This window comes from Halichoerus grypus, chromosome 4, assembly GCF_964656455.1.
Source record: "Halichoerus grypus chromosome 4, mHalGry1.hap1.1, whole genome shotgun sequence".
Taxonomy (NCBI): domain Eukaryota; kingdom Metazoa; phylum Chordata; class Mammalia; order Carnivora; family Phocidae; genus Halichoerus; species Halichoerus grypus.
This window is the reverse complement of record NC_135715.1, coordinates 2,630,123-2,651,135: the sequence shown is the minus strand read 5'-3', so window position 1 is coordinate 2,651,135 and position 21,013 is coordinate 2,630,123. Positions and strand designations below refer to the sequence as shown.

The following is a 21,013-nucleotide window of genomic DNA, read 5'->3' as shown; positions in this document are numbered from 1 at the left end:
ACGGGCCGTGGGTAAAGTCACGCAGCGGCGGGGACCCTCTGCCAGGACGTCTGGGTCTGTCCTTGCCGACGTGGCACCCCCAGTAGGTCATGGAGCTACGGGCATCGCTCCTCGGAGGCCGGCCGGCTGGCAGGACGGCGCGGGGCGCGGCGGCCTCCCTGGAGGCTGTTTAAAGGAGTGGCGGCGCCGTGCCCCCAACAATCTCCGTGCTCTCGGCTGCACAGACCACCCAGGCTCTTCACAGGGGGCCCTTCTGATGGATGTTCTTAAACGTAACTATTTCCCGCAGACATCAAGGTGTTGGAGCAGAAACGGCCACGGCTTGACGTTCGGGCCCGTGGAGGCTCCCCGGCAACCATGTCCCCACGGCGACCTGCTTACTTACTGTTTAGTAGAAGTTCTGACTTGGGAGCATCGACGCTTCGAGAACCTGTTTGCGCGTGGGCCCCACCGGCCGGGGCAGTGAGGCAGCGGGCAGGCAGCTCGCTCGGCCACGTGGGCCTGGTGCAGGGACGCCCAGGGCAGCCTGTGTGGGCAGAGAGCCTCCACAGAGAGCAGGGGCCCAGGTCCACGAGCTGCAGTTACTTTGCTGAAGGAAGCAGATTTTTTGTTGGTGTTCCTTTTTTAGCGGATGTTCTAGAAATGGAAATGGGCTTAAAATATTGAGTTCTGATGTCACAATAGACAGCTGAGGAGCAAGCCACCCAGGCCTGACTTTTCTAGGGCAGCCACTGAAGTAGCCGTGGTCGGGGCAGACCCCTTCGCTTGCGGCCGGTCCTGCCCACGTCCCACTCCTGTGAAGGAGGCGCCCCAGAAACCGTGCTCGGACACACCAACCCAACAGCCTCCGCTCCCATCTCCGCTCCCGTGAACGCTCTCAGCTCAGCAGCCAGGAGGGCTCTTGGTGGTGAAGCTATCTGCCCATCCTCATGGACGGGCATGGTCTGCGGCAGGAGCCTGACCCCCCCAGTCAGACTTGACCGCTTCCCGCACTGCCTGCTGTCCAAGACCGTCGGCACCACGAGCTCTGTCCTCTGTCTGGAGCTGTTCACCCCAGAGGAGAAGCTGAGCCGTAGACGTGCCTTCATTTCCCGTACGTAGTAAGACTGGAGAACGTGAGGACACGCATCCATGCATCTCGGAGAATCTCTTTGCAGGATTCTGCTTTGAATCTGCTCCTGCTCTTGGCAGACCTTTCTCCCCCATTGTGTCCACGTATCAGACAGCTGGGACACACGTTTGCACGTCGGATTCTGGGTTGGTCCAACACTGACTTGGTCCCTTTTGTTAATGCCCCTCCCCTCCGTCCCCCGACTGGTCTGTCCCTCCACTCAGGTCAGCCTGCGCGCTCCGTGGGATGGTCGTGGGCTCAATGAGCAGGTGCACTTGAAGGTCATTGGAGAAGCTCTGTGAAGTGGGCATCGGCCCTCCTACTGGTATTAACTGGAGGAACGTAGTGAACTTTAAAGCCCCAGAAGAAAGGCCCAGGGACTTAGTATCTGGAAAAAAAAACCCCTACAAGAAAATACATGCTCGTGTGACCAGTTGGTAGGGCAGGAGTTCTAAACGTAAAAGCAAGGGAAGAAACCGTGTGCGTGCACACACGCAGAGTGCATAAAGTTTGCATACGGATGCTAATCTTCACGTCAAAAACACAATGAAATTTTGGGCAGCAAAGTAGAGTAAACTTTACAATAGCTGTGGAGGAAATCAGTCAACGTATATGAGGAATACTAAAATCTATAAGAAAAATCTCAATATCCCCAAAGGAAAATAGTAGAACAAAACTTTCATTAAAAACCCAACCCAAGAAGAAAGGAATGTCACTCTCACCCCACCCTGCGCATCTCGCAGCTGATCGGGCGCTTCCCCCCGATCCTGCCAGCCGGGCTCCCGTCTGTGTCGGCACCAGCCCCGACGGGGAGAGCCCGGGGGAGGGCGGCCGGGTGCAGACCCCGGAGCCGACGCCGGAGCGCACGGCCGCAGCGTGGGTGAGCGTTGGCCTGACCCACGAAGTCAGCTTCCAGGACACTGTCCCAGGGAAACGGCCTCCAACGCGGGCACGGATCCCTCGCGGCACCGTCCGCGGGAACAGGGCCGGGCGGGCACTGAGTGTGTCCACGTGACGCGGTCCTGCTCCGCGCACACCCATTCAACACATAAAGAATATTTTAAAATGTGGCAAAATGCTCAAAATATAACGTCGAGTAGAAAAAAGCCAAAACAAACTCACAGCCTGGCGTCAGGCTGCCAGGGTGTGTTCCCAGTTCGTTGGTGCGATCAGCGGTCAGCAGGGAGGGCGCTCGGCCGTGTGTGTGGGTGGCGGCCGGAGTCGCTGTGAGCTTATCCCTTACACTTGCGTGCCTCCTCCGGGGTCCTCCGGGGTCCTCTGGGGCCCTCCGGAACGGACCAAACGCCGTTCGGTAGAGGACGTCTGAGAGGTAGCTGTGGTCGGCGGGCGTGGGCTTGGCCTCACCGCTTGTCTTCATCCCGCAGGAAGCCAGGGCATGCCGGGTATGCCGGGCCTGAAGGGCCAGCCGGGCTTCCTAGGACCCTCGGGCCAGCCAGGCCTGCCCGGGCCGCCGGGACAGCACGGCTTCCCAGGAGCTCCCGGCCGGGAGGGGCCCTTGGGGCTGCCAGGCGCCCCCGGTCACGGAGGTAAGGATGCCCCCTGTCCTGGAGGGGTCAGGGCCTCACAAGTACTGACAAGTGAACCAGCACCACCCTCCCCCAGGGAGTTCTCAACCTGGGCTCCAGGGCACCCCCTCCCAGACCTGTAGGGGTTCTGAAAGAAGCCCACACCGAGCAGCTTAAACAACATTCATTCTCGCACGAACTTGGAGGCCGGATGTCTCCCGTTCCCCTGGGTGTGTCCAGGTCCTGATCTCTTCTTAAACGGACACCGGTCACGTCTGATTAGCACCCGTTTCTCTGTAATGACCTCTTTCGAGGCCCTGTCTTCCAAGGCACTCCCACCCCGCGGTACTGGGGCTTTAGGATTTCAACATATGAAAGGGGGGAGGACACTGTTCGTCACAGGTTCCAGAAACAGGACATGTGTTTTGCCAGACAAGAATTCAAACCACTTGAGAAACCCATTCATCCTTCATATCTGTTGTATATTGGGGTCCCAGGGAAGATTTCAGTAGGAAAAATGAAATTTCCACTGTGGAACTTCAAAATCACTGCTCTGCTTTGAGGAGGGATATTACTTGTTTTCTGAAAGTGACAGAATTGGGGAAGAGAGGAAGGGGCTTCCTTCGGGGGAAGGTGGGTGGAGGCAGGAGGCACGGAGATGAGGCCATAGGCTGTTTGCCCACTGGAGCCCCCCCCAGAGGCTGCACCGCCCACAAGGAGGCTGGGGTGCAGATGTCCCTTGGGCGCCATCCGGGGTGACAGGCCCCCGTGAGCATTTAGGTCTTCTAAGTTTGTTCGTCTTTTTCTCCTTCCCTCCTCCTCTGCTTTTCAGGTCTGCCTGGAGACAGAGGGGACCCAGGGGACACAGGTGTCCCTGGCCCTGTGGGCATGAAGGGTCTCTTTGGCGATAGAGGTGATCCTGGTTTGCTGGGGGAGAGAGGCCCCCCAGGAAGTCCTGGGTTTAAAGGAATGAGCGGAATGCCTGGTATCCCCGGGCAGAAAGGTAACGGTGGGCACACGGGACGCTCCCTGAGGTGGGCACGGGGTTACACTGGGACTCGGAGAGGCGAACCCCGCTCACCGGCAGGCTGGGGCCCCCGGGAGGCATCCTACCTGGGGGGTAACAGGCTAGTGATGCTAGGCTGGGTGTGACTGACCTGCCCCAAAATGCCGAGGCACTCATGTACCCAGAGCGAGGGAGCAGGACTCGGTCTCCACGTGGGAGATTTGTGGAGAGGCCTCTCCGGACACTGGGGTCAGATCCAGAGGCTGGTTGGTTATTACAAAACCAAAACCGAGGAAAACACCTGGTCCCTGGGCTAGGTTTATTTGCACACAAACCGAGGCCAATTTTCCTAGAAGGGGAGCCCTCTGGCCCTTGACTGTTGAGCTACACAGTGATCTGACTCTCCAGGGATCCTTTGCAGGATCCCCACGCTGGGCGCAGCGTTAACATCCTGCCGCGACCTCCCGCCGGCAGCCAGGGACATAGGTTACCATCCGTTTTCCTTGCGTCTTTCATACGACCGCTGCACATTTGCCGTAGGTCGTGGCCCCAGTGGCCGCTCGGCAGGCAGGCTGACTCTGTGCACCTCAGTCTGTTTGCAGGTCAGCAGACAAGCCCCTTAGGAATGGTGTCCCGGAAATCCCTATTTTAGGGTAGGAATCTTAGCCTCTTTGGAATGTCACAGACGAGCAAGACTGAAATATCCCGTGTATTTATCCATGGTTAACCCAGCACTTTTTTGTCCCCTCTGAAGGCGGGAGAGGTTCACCCGGGATGGATGGTTTCCAAGGCATGGTTGGGCTCAAAGGAAGACCCGGGCTTCCAGGAAACAAAGGAGAAGACGGATTTTTTGGAATTCCAGGACTGAAGGGTCTGGCTGGGGAGCCGGGTGTGAAAGGTATGTCCACCTCTCGAACCGTGTTTCTGACAGGGTTGGGACTCACTTTTGTGGGGCGTAGCACTGCTTAAAATGAATATTCCAGACACCCAAAAGCTAGGCACAATTAGAAAAGAAGGAAACTAACAAAAATTAGAAGACTTTATCCCAGCCTCAACCCACCGGCCGTGTCATGAGGGAAGAATCCAACCCAAGGAAACTTTTGTTTGTATTCAATAGAAGTTTTTATCAAGGTATAATTGAAACAACCTCAGTTTCAGGTGATGACATGAGGTTCAGTATTTGTGTGTAAGTGAAATGGTCACCACGTAAGACTAGTTAACACCTGTCACCACCCAGAGTCACAGAAGTTTTTCCTGATGATGAGAACTTTCCAGATCTACATGAAGGAACGCTGACCAGCAAGAAGGAAGGACCAGGGTCTGAAACCTGCTAGAACGTGGATAAAACTTGAGAGCATTTTGCCACATTGTCTGCTTCCCTTTGTGTGAAATGTCTAGAATAGGCAAATCTACAGAGATGGGACGTGGATTCGTGGCCTCCTGAGGCGGGGGGTAGGCAACAGTTGGGATGACTGCTGATGGGCACCGGGTTCCTTTCCAGGGCAAGAAGATGTTCTAAAGTTCCATAGTGGCCAGGGGTGCGAGTGCGCACTTGCTCGCATGGAGAAGGGGTCGTGGGAGAAGCCAGGCATTTGCCATCAGCCTCGGTCTCTCTCGGAGACCCTTGCCCCCTGCTCAGGCCCAGTCGGGACTGGGGGGGACGTGCCACCCTGGAGCTCAGAGCCCCCCAGGACTTGCTGGCCGGTACAGCCGCGGCTGAGGGGCCTCCTCCTGTGCCCCTCCGCCTGGCCCGGAGGCCAAGGGAGAGACTGTATTCTGTTCCCTTGCAGGCAGCCGCGGGGACCCCGGGCCCCCAGGACCACCTCCCATCATCCTGCCAGGAATGAAAGACATCAAAGGAGAGAAAGGAGATGAAGGACCTATGGGGTTGAAAGGATACCTGGGCCTAAAAGGTGAGCATTGCCACGCCCCCCCGCCCACCCCGCTCAGCCCCAGGGGCAGTATTTCCTGCACCAGACGCCCCTCCTTCCGAGAAGGCCCCGCTGTGTTCCAGCTCCTCTGACCCCAACATCTTGATCAGGCGGTGGCCCGCGGCTTCTCTGCGGCCTGAGTAGCCTCACTTTCCCGGTTTAAGATTTGCAGCCGTCGGGAGTGCAAAGCTGCACGCTTGGGGAGGGCGGCCGCCGCATCCCCCGTAGGGGTGGCAACTCACACTTGGGGTGCTCCCGCAGGTGTTCCCGGAATGCCAGGGATCCCCGGGCTGTCGGGAGTCCCCGGGTTGCCGGGGAAGCCAGGCCACATCAAAGGAGTCAAAGGAGACATCGGCGTTCCCGGCGTGCCTGGTTCACCAGGATTCCCCGGCGTGCCCGGCCCCCCCGGAATCATAGGGTTTCCCGGGTTCACAGGAAGTAGGGTAAGTGGGCATCGCTTACTCCACATCTGCCTGTGATCGCTCCTCTCCCCTCGGCTCCTGAGCGGGTGCTGTGGTCCAGCATCCACTGGGGTACGAGTGGTCCACGGTCAGCTTCCGAGTTGGGGCTCAGGCGGCCCCGGGTCCCGGGGTCACTGTGAGGACGTGCGGTGCGCACACCACCACCACTGGTGATCACGTGGTCGGGAGAATTCCCGAGAAGTGCAACCATACAGGTGACGTTGTGCTGAACGAAATAAAGCAGAAAGTGCTAACGATGCGACCCCGTGTGTGTAAAGGTCAAGAGCCGACAAGACTGTGACAGAGGTCAGCCAGACAGCGGCTGTCTAGGGCCGGATTAGGGACTAGGGAAGGGCACGAGGGAACGTTCTGGAGGCTGAAAACGCTCGGTGTCGTTATCTGGGAGGCACGCGCGTAAAGTTCATGGAGCCGTGGAGATGGGTGGGCCACACGGATGTGTGCTCCTCGTCAGGAGGGGAAGCCGTAAGAACAGAACACACAGCCCCTCTGAACAGGGACGCGGCCTCGGGCGCAGCCTCCCCGCACCCCCAGAGCAGGGCCGCGGTCGTGGTTCAGACTCGAGTTAGCCGGGCCGGGAGAGGTCACCGTGTGGAATCCCCCGCCCACGCTGCGGTGTAGACCAGGACGCCGCCCTCGGCCGGAGGCAGGGGAGCCATGCTGTCTGTGGTCACAGAGCCACACGGACGCCATCCCGGTGTCATTATCACGACCAACCTCATTTCGGGAAGTCTCAGTGTCCACAGACGGAGCGCAAGGCCGGGCGACATCAGAGCAAGCTTGGGAATCCAGTGGCCCATGTCCAATCCCCGTTCTGCCGCTTCCTAGCTGGGTGACCTCGGGTAAATCCCTTAGCCTCGCTGTGCCTCAGCTTGCTCATCTGTCAAACGGGACACCTATACCTGCTTCATAGGGTTGTCCTGAAGTTCCAGTGGCGCTCTTGAGACGGGACCCGGCACGGGCGCCGGTGCGAAGGGGCAGGGTGGGATGTAGTCAGCCATGCGTGTGCCACCGTCGTCGTGACCGCGACACCCACCATCTCTGTTCTTAGCGTCAGTTCTTAGCGTCTGGCTTCACGGCCCAGGAAGAACCACTGTTACGCGGAAGAACTCGAAGGCTTTGCTGCAGATCGATCCGATAACAAACCTTGAGTGTTGGTTTTAGCCAAATAGCTGGACAGGCTAAACCCTTCGGAATTACAAACCTACTTTGTGAACAGCTTCTGAGATGTTTTCACGTCTGACCTTGCTCTAGGGTGACAAGGGAGCTCCGGGCAGAGCAGGCCTGTACGGCGAGGTGGGCCCCACGGGTGACTTCGGTGAGTATTGCTCGGACCGTGACCGTAGGGCATCCACCATCCAGAGCATTCCGGCAGGTGTGGCGGTCAGACCCCGAGATGCTGTCAGGAATTTCGAAGCAAATTATTCTATTAGGAATATAACACAGCAAAGTTGTGAAACTAACCACCTGCCATTGGAAGGCCTGTTGTCAACCGTGTTTTCTGCCTGCCGCAGGGGACATCGGAGACACCGTAGACCTGCCGGGAAGCCCAGGCCTGAAGGGGGAGCGGGGCGTCACGGGGACACCAGGTACGTGAGGCCTCCCCGCCCCTGCATCTCAGCGACAGCCCTGAGCCCTGCGTGCGGCTCACTCGGGCGCTGGCTCACCCCGCGTACCACTCAGTGTGTGTGGCTGAGTCACGTTTCGGGGAACGGTTTGAGGTCTTCGAGCCCATGTGCACACAAGACGCTGGAATTGTTTATCAAACTAAACCTGAAGACAAAGGAAAGCTCTGTCTGTCCCTGAAAGGGATGTGAGGGGACGGGAAGCAGATGACACAGTGACCAGCGCATCCTGTGGACGGGGGGTCAGTCTAGCGTGCAGTCAGACGCGGGCCCTTGTCTACTGGCTTCTCGGGGCTCGTTGCAGATCTAGAATTTGGTCTCCCAGTGGCTTTCCTCCCAGCCACACGGGTCCCCTGGACTGGCTAAATCGCCCCTTCTAAAGAATTTCTCCAACAGTTTGGTTTATAAAAGCAGAAGGGCAAGAGCATCTTTGCTCTGTAGTCACTGACAATGACCCCATCTGTTCAACTGAACACATGTTGGGGAAGAGAAGCCGCTCCCCACAGGAATCGTGGCTGTCCCCCCTTGAATGTTTTGGTGTCACTTAGCTGCGGGCCCAGGAAGCAGAGCCTCCCACTGTGCGCACAGGACTCCAGTCCCAGGGGAAGTGGGGCCGCAACATGCGCATCAGCCGCCCTCAGGGGGCGTCCACAAGCGGTGCCATCTCCCAGTGCATGAGGACCAGGAATTCGGGTGCTGGGCGGGTCTGACTCCGGGGCCGCACCGTCCGCAGGCTGATCTGGGACGGGAGGGTCCACCCCCAAGACGGTGCCCTCCAGGAGCCGAGGGCAGGGCGCCCCAGCTCCTCACCACATGGGCCTCTCCCATGGGCTTGGGTGTCCTCACGGCCGGGCAGCTGGCCTTCTCCAGAGCCAGCCACCCAAAGAGGGGACAAAGGAAAGCCATGATGCATTTTATGGCCAAGGCTTGAAGTGACACACCTGCATTTCTGCCCCGGTCAGCCCCATCCATGCACAAGGGCATGGATACCAGCACGTGGGGCCACTGAGTTAGAGAACATATTAGGGAAGGATCATACTGTCAGGGAAGGATCATGCTCAAATGCGCAGCCCGTTCACAGCAGAGGCACGAATGTGGAATGACAGCGTCCCTTTCCTGGTGTCCCCTTGAGCCCTGCAAGGGCTAGGCCCCAGGGAGGCAGGTCCTGCTCTGCTCCAAGCAGGAACTCTGTGCTTACAGGTCTAAAGGGATTCTTTGGGGAAAAAGGAACGGTGGGCGAAGTCGGCTTCCCCGGGATAACAGGCGTGCCAGGCGTCCAGGGCCCCCCCGGACCCAAAGGGCAAACAGGTATGAGATCTTGCCGTCACACGGCCTCCCCGCGCACACCCTCCCCTGCACAGCTGAGCTCCGAACCCCCAGGCCCCCAGCACGGAGCGGCCGGCGTGCCTGTGTCCTTGTCTGCTGTGACCACACTCCACCCCGGGAGGCAGGCTCTTGCGTGATGCCCATGACCTAGCTCTGCCTTAGGACCAAACTCGCGGGGAGGACTGAGCCGCCGGCCACGGGGAGACGCACGGGGAGCTGACGCACGTGCTCGTGTGGCCCAGCGTCCATCTCCCCGGGAACGCAGACCGAGTCCTGGCTCCAGGACCCCTTCCGTGCATTTGAATACACAGAAACGCGTTTGCAGATCCTGAATTAAGATGGAAAGCGAACAGGGGACTAGTTTCGAGCTTTTTTCTTGCTGCTGCTTTGGGTTTGTTTTGCCTTGCTTCGCGTGGGACCTGGGAGTCCTGACGCTAATCCTCCAGAGTCTCCTGGGTTCTCTCTGCACCCCTACTTGGATGACAGGACGAGAATGGGGGAACGCAAGCTGCTCTCTCTTTGGCGAGGCTGAGCCACCCCCACTGAACCTGCATGTGGGGTGCATTCCCTGCTGGAAGGAAGGCTCGTCCTTCCTCACAAAGCCCCTCCTCCTCCAGCTGGGACCTGAGTTCGGGGTTCCAGTCCCACTTAAGGATGCATGTGTCCCCCCAGGCTTCCCAGGACTGACAGGGCTGCAGGGGCCGCAGGGAGAGCCAGGGCGAGTGGGATTGCCCGGTGACAAAGGAGACCACGGCTGGCCAGGGATTCCAGGCTCGCCAGGTAAGAAAGAGCATTTCTCCCCTTGCAGACACGACACGCAGAGTTGCTCAGAGCCAGCCCGGCCGGTTGGGGGGAGGAGCCGTTAGCCAGGTTGGCCTCTCTGGTGGGCACCCTGGCAGTGCAGATCTGGCGAGAGGGACGGAGGCTGGTGTCCCCGATGTTCTGTCCAGGGCTCCCAGCTGCCCGCTGAGCTAGGGCTGGCCGGAGCTGGGGGTCACCCGGCCCTCGAGGGCTGTCTTGCTCAGCATGAAGGGGGCCCACCCCGCCCACACTCACTGCCCACATCACAGGAGGCCTCGCCCCCTGCCTCCCGGGTCCTACTTTAGAAATGTTTGTCCTCGGGAATCCAGAGGGAATGGAATCATCCAGACTGTTGGTTCCAAGCACAGTGCTTAGAAACGAAATCTATAGAGTGACTCGGGCGTCAGGGGGAGAAACGACACACCATTTCCAGTTCCCTCAAAGGTGTAAGGAATCTGCAGAAAGATTCCAGAACAGTCTTGATGTGAGTGCTTCTCCTGGGTGGCACGGACGTCACGCTGTGCGGAATGCTCCCTGTGCTTCTGAGGGAGGTGGACAGGTGACCATGACTAGCCAACAGAAGCAGGTCTGAGCTACCTTGCGAGCTGCGTTGCTCTCTGGTGCGCGGAATAACCGTGAGTGAAACCCGCACAGGTTTTCCCGGCATCCGAGGCATCAGCGGACTGCACGGCCTGCCAGGCACCAAAGGCTTTCCGGGATCCCCAGGTACCCGACGCTGCCCCAGCCACGCGGCCACGCCCAGCAGCAGGGGAGGGGTGCTGCGCGGCATCCCGGACTTGGGGGCTCAGGAGCAGGATGGCGCCGGGAGGGCTGTGTGGTCATCCGGGGGCCACATGGACAGGGGCCCCGGGGGCTCTGCAGACCGAGAAGGGGTTCAGCTACCATCAGATCTGGGACGCTGAGGCCGCGTGGCTAGCCGAAATCGCCACGGCTGACCTCTGGCTCTGTTCCCGAGTCTCATGGCACAGTGTGACTGTCCTTCCCCTTCAGAAGATCAGCCTGGCGCAGGGGAGGTTGCTAACATCACTGCTGTTATCCCCCCCACAGGTGCGGACATCCACGGAGACCCCGGCTTCCCCGGTCCTGGTGGGGACCGGGGTGACCCAGGAGAGCCCAACACCCGCCCAGGCCCTTTCGGAGCCCCAGGACAGAAAGGGGAGCGAGGAGATCCAGGTGAGGCCAAGCACCGCCCAGTGGCACCACTGCACAACCAGACCCAGTGTGTCTGTGAGTCCGAGAGATAAGGCCCAGAGCAGACACGGGCAGTGCTGGTTGTTCTGCAGAACCTCTTGGCCAGCCCCCCACCATTGTACTGTTATCACCCTCGGGGTAGTTATTGGGGTGAGGATCCAGGGTCAGTCCACCAGCGCATCTCTGGTCGGGAGTGAGGATCCAGCGTCAGTCCACCAGCGCATCTCTGGTCGGGAGTGAGGATCCAGGGTCAGTCCACCAGCGCATCTCTGGTCGGGAGTGAGGATCCAGGGTCAGTCCACCAGCGCATCTCTGGTCGGGAGTGAGGATCCAGGGTCAGTCCACCAGCGCATCTCTGGTCGGGAGTGAGGATCCAGGGTCAGTCCACCAGTGCATCTCTGGTCGGGAGTGAGGATCCAGGGTCAGTCCACCAGCGCATCTCTGGTCGGGAGTGAGGATCCAGGGTCAGTCCACCAGCGCATCTCTAGTCGGGGGTGAAGGTCTAGGGTCAGTCCACCAGCACATCCCCACTTGGGGGTGAGGATCTAAGGTCAGTCCACCAGCGCATCTCTAGTTGGGGGTGAGGATCTAGGGTCAGTCCACCAGCGCATCTCTAGACAGGGGTGAAGGTCTAGGGTTAGTCCACCAGCACATCCCCACTTGGGGGTGAAGATCTAAGGTCAGTCCACCAGCGCGTCTCTAGTCGGGGGTGAGGATCCAGGGTCAGTCCACCAGCGCGTCTCTAGTTGGGGGTGAGGATCCAGGGTCGGTCCACCAGTACATCCCCACTCGGGTGAGGATCTAGGGTCGGTCCACCAGCACATCCCCACTCGGGTGAGGATCTAGGGTCAGTTCCCATGACTTTGAAGTCAGCTGCCTGCATGTGTGTTCTCGTTCTGCCTTTTGCTTGGTGCGACCACAGACATGGCTTTGTTTATAAATTGAAGGTAGAAACACACCTTCTGGGTGTCGAGAGGATTCAGCGAGTTAATACAGATGAAGCTCTTACACACAGGAGCCCAGCAAACATGCTGGCTTCTCTAGAAGTCCTCAAGGCAGCATGTTTTCAGAGGGTCCTCCTTGTTAGGGGATCTGCCCTCTGGAAGGGGTCAGGGCACGCAGCCATGGGATTCGGAGGTGAGACCCGGGACAGAGGGAGGAGAGAGGCGTAGGTCCCGCGTGGTGCATGCCATCCTGACCGTAGACAGCGCTCGCGACACCCCCACGACTGCTCTCCGTGTGACAGTGAGTGCCGACCCCTGACACGCACTGCATGCTGTTCAGCCTCCAACCCTGGCAACGGGGGACATCACAGTTTCCACCGGGGCAGAAATCACCTTATTCCCGTTTATACCTCGGTGAAATGCCTGCTCCAGAGTTAAGTGTCCGATAACTATCTGTTCAGGAAGAATACCGTGACCCCGGAAGTCCTCCTGACCTCTGCTGCGCTGCGTGCCCCAGAGCGTCCCTGGCTTACCCCTACTCATCCCTCTGCTCGCTGTCCATGCAGCGTGTTTCTCAGAATCCTTATCGCCCCTGCTGGGGAGTCCTGCACTCCATCCCAGGGACCTGGGACGTACGGGCTCCCAAACTAGTGGCCCTTTTTAAAGCAGCTGTCCACTGTGAGGTCCTCACCCTACACAGAAGCCGCAGCTGCCCCATGACCTGGTGGCTTCTGTGCCCGCCGGGCCACAGACTCGGCCGTGATTGGGGAAGGGGACTCTCCGCTAGGACATCCCTGTGGACACTGAGCTGAAACAAAGGAGCTCAGTGGGAACTCCAGGGTTCCGCCCCTTCTGCTCGTCTGGAAGGGACGCCAGTACTGATCTGGGATCACCAGATCTTGGGGAGTGGGCGATTGGCAGGGACAGACTGTGAGCAGTGGGGACCCACTCCGTAAACCTGGGGCCCAAGCTACTGAAGGGTGGCCGCAGGGGGACTGAAAGCATCTGTGTGGCCCAGAGGCCTCGTCCCGCCAGGACTGGAGCCTCCGGTCCCAGCACCAGGGCTAATGAGCAACAGAGCCAACCTCTCAGGGCCGCGCACCATCCACAAGTAGCCACATCGCTGAGCTCGATGCGTGGGGGACTCTGGGCAGCAGGAGGGGCTGGTGGCCTCCCCGGACCTGGCCTCGGGCACTTCCCGGCCCCTGCTCTGGGACAGGAAGTGGCGGGATGGGGGCGGGGAACCGTCGATCGAAATGTTGGATGCTGATGCTCAAACGGACTTCTTCTGTTTCCCTCCCAAGGGGAACGAGGCCCAGTCGGGAGCCCAGGACTTCAGGGCTTCCCAGGCATCACCCCCCCTTCCAACGTGTCTGGCTTCCCCGGTGACAAAGGGGCACCGGGCATATTTGGCCTGGAAGGTAAGCAGGACTCCCATTTCTGCGGGGGCAGGAGCTCGTGGGGACCGGCTTACTTTGGGGATGGAACAGACGTCGTTTCCACCTTGAGGACATTATTGTGTGAAGTGAAATAAGGCACACATGAAGGGACGAGCGCTGTGTGAGGTCCCAAGAGCGCTGAGATCCACAGATGGAAGGGAGGAAGTGTGCCGGGGCTGGGGGAGCTGGTGGAGAGTCGCTGACTCCTGGGGACGGAGCTTCAGTTTGGGAAGACGAGAAAGTTCTGCGGTGCAAGGTGGTGATGGCCACTCAGCACGGTGGATGTACTCAGTGCCCCTGAACCGCACACTTAGAAATGGTTAACATGCTAAGTTTTAACATACGTATATGAAGAAAGTCGTCCGGTGTTAGACTGGCCAAAGACTCCCCCCAAACAGGTGACCTTGCGTCTGGTCCCCTGAGCGCCTCCTGCAGCGCGTCCTGGTGCCGCGTGGCCGAGCCCGCGCCTTCCTCCCGTGTAACTTCTTTCTTGTGATGCACGTCAATAGGTTATCGAGGTCCCCCCGGGCCGCCTGGGCCTGCCGCTCTTCCTGGAGGCAAAGGAGATGTGGGGAACCCAGGAGCTCCAGGAAACCCCGGGACCAAAGGATGGGGCGGGGACCCTGGGCCCCAAGGCCGGCCCGGCGTGTTCGGTCTCCCGGGAGAGAAAGGTAACGGCGCCGCCCTAGGGCTCCTCGTCTTAGGGAGGCTGGCGGCACCGGTCAGAGATGGCTGGAGCCCCCAGCCAGACAGGTGAGTCCTCCATGTCCTGCTTACCTTGAAGGGCCCAGAGGGGAGCCAGGATTCATGGGAAACACAGGAGCCACCGGGAGTGTGGGCGACCGAGGCCCCAGGGGACCCAAGGGAGACCGAGGACTCCCAGGTAAGTGGCCATTCATACACCTGCAGAGCCCGTCTCCAGTCAGCTGCCACCAGGAGTGGGCCTCGGGACTGTCCCTGCCCCTCAGGCTTGGGGACCCCTCTAAGGGCTCCCTCGGTCATGGGGACCTGCCATCACCCCCACTGGGATGTGGTAAATGACACGAATTGCCGAAAGGGCTGAGCGACCTCTCAGATGGGTAGTATCCATCTCGTCTCTGGAGAGCAAGATGGTTCCGGAAAGCTCCACCATTGGATTCAGCGGATGAAACAATGGAATACAGGTCAAAGCAAGAAAGCCCAGGGGTTCTGCTGTGCCAACTGGGCTTTCTTTTCCCTTTCCAGGTGCCCCCGGTTCCATGGGATCCCCTGGGATTGCAGGAATCCCCCAGAAGATTGCCATCCAGCCGGGGCCAGTGGGTCCGCAGGGAAGGAGAGGCCCCCCGGGGGCACAGGGAGAGATGGGGCCCCAGGGCCCCCCAGGAGAACCAGGTGGGAGCCCTGCTTCAGAGCAGCCAGGGAAAGGCTCTTTCTCCTGTTTGCTTTGTTTTCACTTCGGTTTTCTGGCTGAAAAGCCTTTGTTCGGCAGCAGTGATGCCGAGCATCGTCACTCGTCCGTGCTAGTCACACTCGTTTCTGTGGCTTGGCAGGTTTCCGCGGGGCTCCCGGGAAGGCAGGGCCCCAGGGCAGAGGTGGTGTGTCTGCTATTCCCGGATTCCGAGGAGACCAGGGGCCCACGGGACAGCAGGGGCCGGTGGGCCAGGAAGGTGAGTGGTGGATGACGAACAGACTGTGGTATTCGGGGAGGGAGGAACGAGCACCGAGACAAGCAGAGAGGACAGGCCGAGGGGGGCGGGGGCGGGGACGTCCCATGAGGAAGTGATGACAAGTGAGGGCGTCCGCGGAGGACAGGGGTACAGAAAGCCAGGGTCAACCAGGACCGCGGATTCCGAACATTTGAAGGGACGTCCTGCTGGAGGCGGATTGGACATTCTGCTGTGCTCTGGGGCCAGAATCGCCCCTGGGCAGGCATCGTGGCGGGACGAGTGCCCACGTGTGCAGAGAGCTGCCTGTCCCGGGAGGTCCAGCCAGGGGGGCCTGGCTCTCGGGGCAGAGGAGGCCCGTGTGTTGGGTGGGGGCTAGACTGCAGTCCTCTGGGCCCTTCTGCCTCCGGGTGTTGCAACCCCTGGCCCCTGGTTCAGGACCCTGGTGGATCAGGTCGTCCGCAGGAGGCTCTCGGCCTGCAAGGGGCAGAGCCAGTGAGGGCCAGGCTTCGGGGAGAGCGCGGACAGCGGCCTCAAGAGGCAAGCATGTCAGCCACACGCCAAAGTCCACGCGGCAGCTGAAAGGCGGCCACTGTCTCTCGCTTCTAGGGGAGCCGGGCCGCCCAGGGTCCCCCGGCCTGCCGGGCATGCCCGGCCGCAGCGTCAGCATCGGCTACTTGCTGGTGAAGCACAGCCAGACGGACCAGGAGCCCATGTGCCCCGTGGGCATGAACAAGCTCTGGAGCGGGTACAGCCTGCTATACTTCGAAGGCCAGGAGAAAGCCCACAACCAGGACCTGGGTAGGTGGTGCCGCGGAGCCCCGGCGAGGTTCGAGCAGGCGCTCAGGGGGGCCGTCCACACCCTGGGGCTGCAGAAAACACTGAAACAGCCTTGGAAACCTCTAAACCCCAGGTCAGGGCCGCAGAGAGTGCGCGGCAGCGGCCTCCGCGGGCTCCAGCGCGCCCACCCAGGGCCGCCCCCCGCCCGGGGCTGGCCGCACTCCCCCCGAGGCCAGCAGCGGCCTCCGCGGGCTCCAGCGTGCCCACCCGGGGCCGCCCCCCGCCCGGGGCTGGCCGCACTCCCCCCGAGGCCAGCAGCGGCTCCGGCGGGCTCCAGCGTGCCCACCCAGGGCCGCCCCCCACCCGGGGCTGGCCGCACTCCCCCCGAGGCCAGCAGCGGCCTCCGCGGGCTCCAGCGCGCCCACCCGGGGCCGCCCCCCGCCCGGGGCTGGCCGCACTCCCCCCGAGGCCAGCAGCGGCTCCGGCGGGCTCTGAAAGCAGGCTGGGGCCAGGCCGGGCCTCACGCAGAAGCCCCGGGAGAGCAGATACGGATGTGTGGGCACGTCTGTATTTAAGTGAGCCTGGTCGCCAGAGGAATTAAAATGACTTCCGGGCACACAGAAGGCCTGCGGCAAGCCCCGGCTAGAAGCAGGGCTGTGCGGGAGGGTGCCTGAGTCTGTGGATCTGTGGCGGGACGGCGGTGGGGAACCCGTCAGGCCGAACCCGGTGGTCTGTGCACGTTCCTGTCGACGCGTCGGGCCTGCAGACTAAGTCTAACGGAAACGACAACGGGGCCAGTGCGAAGCGAGGACGGGGCCTAGGCCGCAGCGCCGGGCCAGCTTGCGGGTGCCGCCCCGTGGGCTCTAGGCTCGGGCAGCCGGCTCCGCTCAGTCCTCGCTCTGGCCTGCCCTGTACCCCGGCGGTGAAGGTTCCCTGGGGTGGGTGCGGCCAGCAGTCCTTCTGGGAGGGCCCCTCAGGGTGGGCTAAGCCAGGCCCTCGTCTGGGATCCCATCAGGGGATTCATGGGGCTGGTGCGTTAAGACCCCCACCACGGGGTGCTCATTCATAAAGACCCGCTCCCTGACAACCCGGCCCGGCGCAGAGGCCTGCGTGAGAACTTCTGGAAGGGCGGGGCTGAAACACCAGCGGGGTCTGCTCCGAAACAAGGAACTGCAGAACCCTGGCTCGGTCCGGGTCCCCAGTGCAGGTCTGAGCCCCGCCAGGGGCCCCGGGGCCTGGCCAGGCCGGGGGAGCAGCGTCCGCCCCGCTCAGCGGTGACCCCTCTCCGCAGGACTGGCGGGCTCCTGCCTGGCTCGGTTCAGCACCATGCCCTTCTTATACTGCAACCCCGGGGATGTGTGCTACTATGCCAGTCGGAACGACAAGTCCTACTGGCTGTCCACCACCGCCCCGCTGCCCATGATGCCCGTGGCCGAGGACGACATCAGGCCCTACATCAGTCGCTGCTCCGTGTGCGAGGCCCCAGCCGTCGCCATCGCGGTGCACAGCCAAGATGTCTCCATCCCCCACTGCCCAGCTGGATGGCGGAGTCTGTGGATTGGATACTCCTTCCTCATGGTATGTGGTACTTGCCCACTTTCTCTCTGAGCGTGGAACTGGGTGAAAATCTAGTTCTTCTCGTCAACCACACCCTGCCTGGGGAAGCAAGAACAGCTGGCTTTGTAAGAATAACCACACAGGACAGTTGTTCAGGTTGTGCACTGCACAAGGGCACCCGGCCCAGGGGATGTGAGCTGGAATACAGCCTGCACTTTTGCCTGCACTTTGCTAACTGAGCCATGTTCGGCATGGGTGCCCCCACCCAGAAGGGGCCCACTAATTTGCCACCAGGCCTTTGTGCAGGCCATAATCAGGATAAACTGGGCTACCCTGATGGCAGCCCTCAAGTTTTCCTGCTTACTCCGCCATGGTAGGGAGAAAGGAAAGTCCATGACCCTGTAAGGTGACCTTTGAGGACAGACAGAAAAACCCCTTTTGGTTGCACGTGACCATCAGGGAGCCTCCAGGCCCGAGGAATAAGCTGTGGTCCTCGGATCTTTTAACCTGCATTGGAAATTCAAAAATGAAAACTGAGCTGCCCCCTTGCAGAGGGAGGGAAGTGGTCCCAGGCCTGAGGCTCCCCTCAGGGCACTTCGTCCTGACCGCCGCCCGACGGCTCCCTCCTTCCCCGCGTGGCCTCAGCTCCTTCACACCTTGTGTGGCGGGCGGCGCTGCTCACCCAAGCGGAGCCCGGCGGCTCTGGGCTGGGGGGCCCCTGCCTTCTGTGCGCGGGACACTCCAAGGCTTTCTGTTGCCGTGGTTTTGTGCAGAGAGGCTCCCTGCCCAGCGCGTCCCAGGACAGCCTCCCTTGCCCCACAGCCTGCAGCGAGTCCCCTCCCGCTGCACACAGCCCAGGCCTCCGAGCCACACGGCGCGTGTCTACATGAGCCTCCAGGGGGCCCAAACCAGAGCTCTGCCATTCGCGAGACCCAGAGAAAGGGTCCCTGTGACGCCGGGCCCGCCTCCCGGCAACAGCCGCACCGCCAGCTCAGGCGCCCTCTGATGGGACCAGTAATGGCCACACGAGTCCCAGGACGGTTAGCGACAAGTCAGCAAGGGGGGTCAGCAAGGGGGGTTCTCCAAACCGCTCCCATGCCCTCTGCACGCGCGCAAGCCGCGGAGGGGCTGGAGGGCCACTGTCTTTGCTCCTTATTTCTACCTCACCGACCTGCCAGGCTGACCCACACGCTGACTGTATTTTTCCTTTAAAAAAAAAAGGTCACACTCCGGTATCTCTCCCGCCAGGCAAACACCCCTTTCTTTGAGTGGGTGATGCGGGAGACGGTATTTCCCCCCAGATGAGGTCCGCTGCATCCACTGGCCATACCCCGCTTCCGTTCAGGTTTTCACTTAGCCGCACATCATGGGCGTGGGCTCAGGGCCCTGGACCCGCACCTGCTGCGTGCGCCCCAGGCTGCCGTCCGCGGGCTCCACCCCGCCGCGCTCCTAGCATTAAAGAGTGCGGTGCGGCGGGCTGTGTAGACCAGGGCAGATGCTCCAGAGCTGGGGTGCATCCGAGGCCCCGGGCCGTCCCGGGGGCGCACTCACGGCCCTGCCCCGTGTCCCCCGCACAGCACACAGCCGCCGGTGACGAGGGTGGCGGCCAGTCGCTGGTGTCGCCGGGCAGCTGCCTGGAGGACTTCCGCGCCACGCCCTTCATCGAGTGCAACGGGGGCCGCGGGACCTGCCACTACTATGCCAACAAGTACAGCTTCTGGCTCACCACCATCCCCGAGCAGAGCTTCCAGGGCGCGCCGTCCGCCGACACGCTCAAGGCGGGGCTCATCCGGACGCACATCAGCCGCTGCCAGGTGTGCATGAAGAACCTGTGAGGGGCCGGACGCGCTTCTCTCCAGGGCCACGCTCAGCCCGGGGGCCACTTTGGTGCTTACTCTTAACTCATTACCTCAGAGGACGCCCCCAAACGGATCTTGTTCTTTTCTTTAAAAACCCAATGGAAAGGCTTCCAAAGGAATTCAGCACCGGCGCTTCTACCAAGTAGCCCCTCGCCGTGCGCAGGTGCCGGCCCCCCTCCCCCCCGTGGGGGGCTGTCCCCTGCCCCAGCACCCCTGTCCGGCCATACATCACGTGCTAGGTGTCGCCAACTTCTTCATCTGCACTGCACAGTCACTCTGCTTCCGAGCGCCCCGCCGCCGACCCGCGTACTGGACCCACTTAACAGGGTGGTGTAGACAAAGGAAGCCTGAACTCCCTGCTGCGGTCCCCACGGCCGGTCTCCGGCCGCTCTGCGGGCAGCTCTGTTTTCTCCCAAAGACCACTGATGTGAATTTGAATCCCCTCAGGAAGGCCAGGGGTGCCTTTTGTTTTAAAAGCCTTAGGTCGCCCGGCACGAGCTCCCCTCCCCCCACGTCCTCACAGACCACCAGGAGCGGGGACCCTGTCAGCACCTGATGTCAGCCACGCCACCGGGCGGCGCACTCGAGAATCCTCGGCCCCAGGTGGCCCCGGGGATTGACCCTCTGTCCTTGGGGACTTGTATGCCTATGACTTATCTAACCTCTGTAACGACCACAGAATAAAAGTTGGTTTTGAGCTTTTTATACCCCGAGTGGCTGGCTGCCTTCATTCGTGTCCGGAGAGCACAGGTGGCCGGCACGAGCCCGACCCCCGACCCCGCACGGCATTTGGGCCCACGAGCCTGCTGTGGGTGAGCCGGGCCCCCCTGCTGCGCTTTCCCGAGTTCCCGCAGACCTGAACCCAAGTCTGTGGCCTGCCGTTCACTTCTCAGGGAGCCGTGTGTGTTCAGACACCCCAGCCACCACTCGTGGGCGTTGGGAGGATGGTCCCTGCGGAGACGCACTTGCAAAGTCACTCAGTTCTCACCCAGCACCCCAGAGCAGCTCTCCATACTTCCAAGAAACCTCCATGCACATTTCTGGTTTCAGTTTCTCTGGAACCTGGCTGGTCTTGGGAGCCCAGCTCAGAATTTATTGTTACCCTTTAAAATTCAATCTCATAGTAAACTTTTCTAAGAACAATTTCCACATCATAAAGTAAGTTTTCCGTCTGATAATGTCATTTGAAATATATCAGCAACCACCTTGATTCGCACTCCCCCAGAAGCTGACCAGGACAAGGACTCTGCACAGGAGGGTTATTCAGGGATATGAGTCCCAATCAGGGAATGGAGGGGGCCCGGCAGAGTGAACCCAGGAAAGAGGACACCTTCCTAAGGGGGTTACCGCCAAGGGGAATTTAGGGCTCCGTCCTGTGGGCACCCACCGAGGAAAGCCACAGAAGGAGCCTCGGCTTGTGCAGCTAAGGCGCAAAAAAGGGACATTGCCCTCCACCAGCTCTTGCCCCTCATGGTCAGGAGTTGTCTGGGACTGTTTGGTCCCTTGCGCTCCCAGGTGCGCAGGCTGAGCGGCATCCCAGGTGGAGGTGCGCTCCCAGGTGAGCAGCATCCCAGGATCCCAGGTGGAGGTGCGCTCCCAGGTGCGCGGGCTGAGCGGCATCCCAGGTGGAGGTGCGCTCCCAGGTGAGCAGCATCCCAGGATCCCAGGTGGAGGTGCGCTCCCAGGTGAGCAGCATCCCAGGATCCCAAGTGGAGGTGCGCTCCCAGGTAAGCAGGATCCCAGGTGGAGGTGCGCTCCCAGGTGAGCAGGATCC

The 21,013-nt window shown here is 60.9% G+C and overlaps 1 protein-coding gene across 2 annotated transcripts in view; it reads left to right on the top strand.

Annotated features, from left to right (window-relative positions):
* COL4A2 (collagen type IV alpha 2 chain) overlaps positions 1–19,944 on the top strand; it is a 169,083-nt gene extending 149,139 nt beyond the window's left edge. For both annotated transcript variants that reach the window (XM_078070082.1, XM_036091057.2), the window contains exons 30-48: positions 2,497–2,658; positions 3,470–3,640; positions 4,398–4,541; positions 5,434–5,556; positions 5,836–6,017; positions 7,308–7,371; positions 7,568–7,642; positions 8,879–8,986; positions 9,677–9,784; positions 10,460–10,531; positions 10,874–10,999; positions 13,266–13,382; positions 13,910–14,071; positions 14,185–14,283; positions 14,625–14,771; positions 14,930–15,046; positions 15,653–15,844; positions 17,115–17,401; positions 18,958–19,944. In XM_078070082.1, coding sequence (XP_077926208.1) covers positions 2,497–2,658; positions 3,470–3,640; positions 4,398–4,541; positions 5,434–5,556; positions 5,836–6,017; positions 7,308–7,371; positions 7,568–7,642; positions 8,879–8,986; positions 9,677–9,784; positions 10,460–10,531; positions 10,874–10,999; positions 13,266–13,382; positions 13,910–14,071; positions 14,185–14,283; positions 14,625–14,771; positions 14,930–15,046; positions 15,653–15,844; positions 17,115–17,401; positions 18,958–19,215 — 2,714 coding nt within the window. In that variant the 3' untranslated portion in view covers positions 19,216–19,944. The remainder of the gene's footprint in view (positions 1–2,496; positions 2,659–3,469; positions 3,641–4,397; positions 4,542–5,433; positions 5,557–5,835; positions 6,018–7,307; positions 7,372–7,567; positions 7,643–8,878; positions 8,987–9,676; positions 9,785–10,459; positions 10,532–10,873; positions 11,000–13,265; positions 13,383–13,909; positions 14,072–14,184; positions 14,284–14,624; positions 14,772–14,929; positions 15,047–15,652; positions 15,845–17,114; positions 17,402–18,957) is intronic.
* Positions 19,945–21,013: the final 1,069 nt, after the last annotated feature.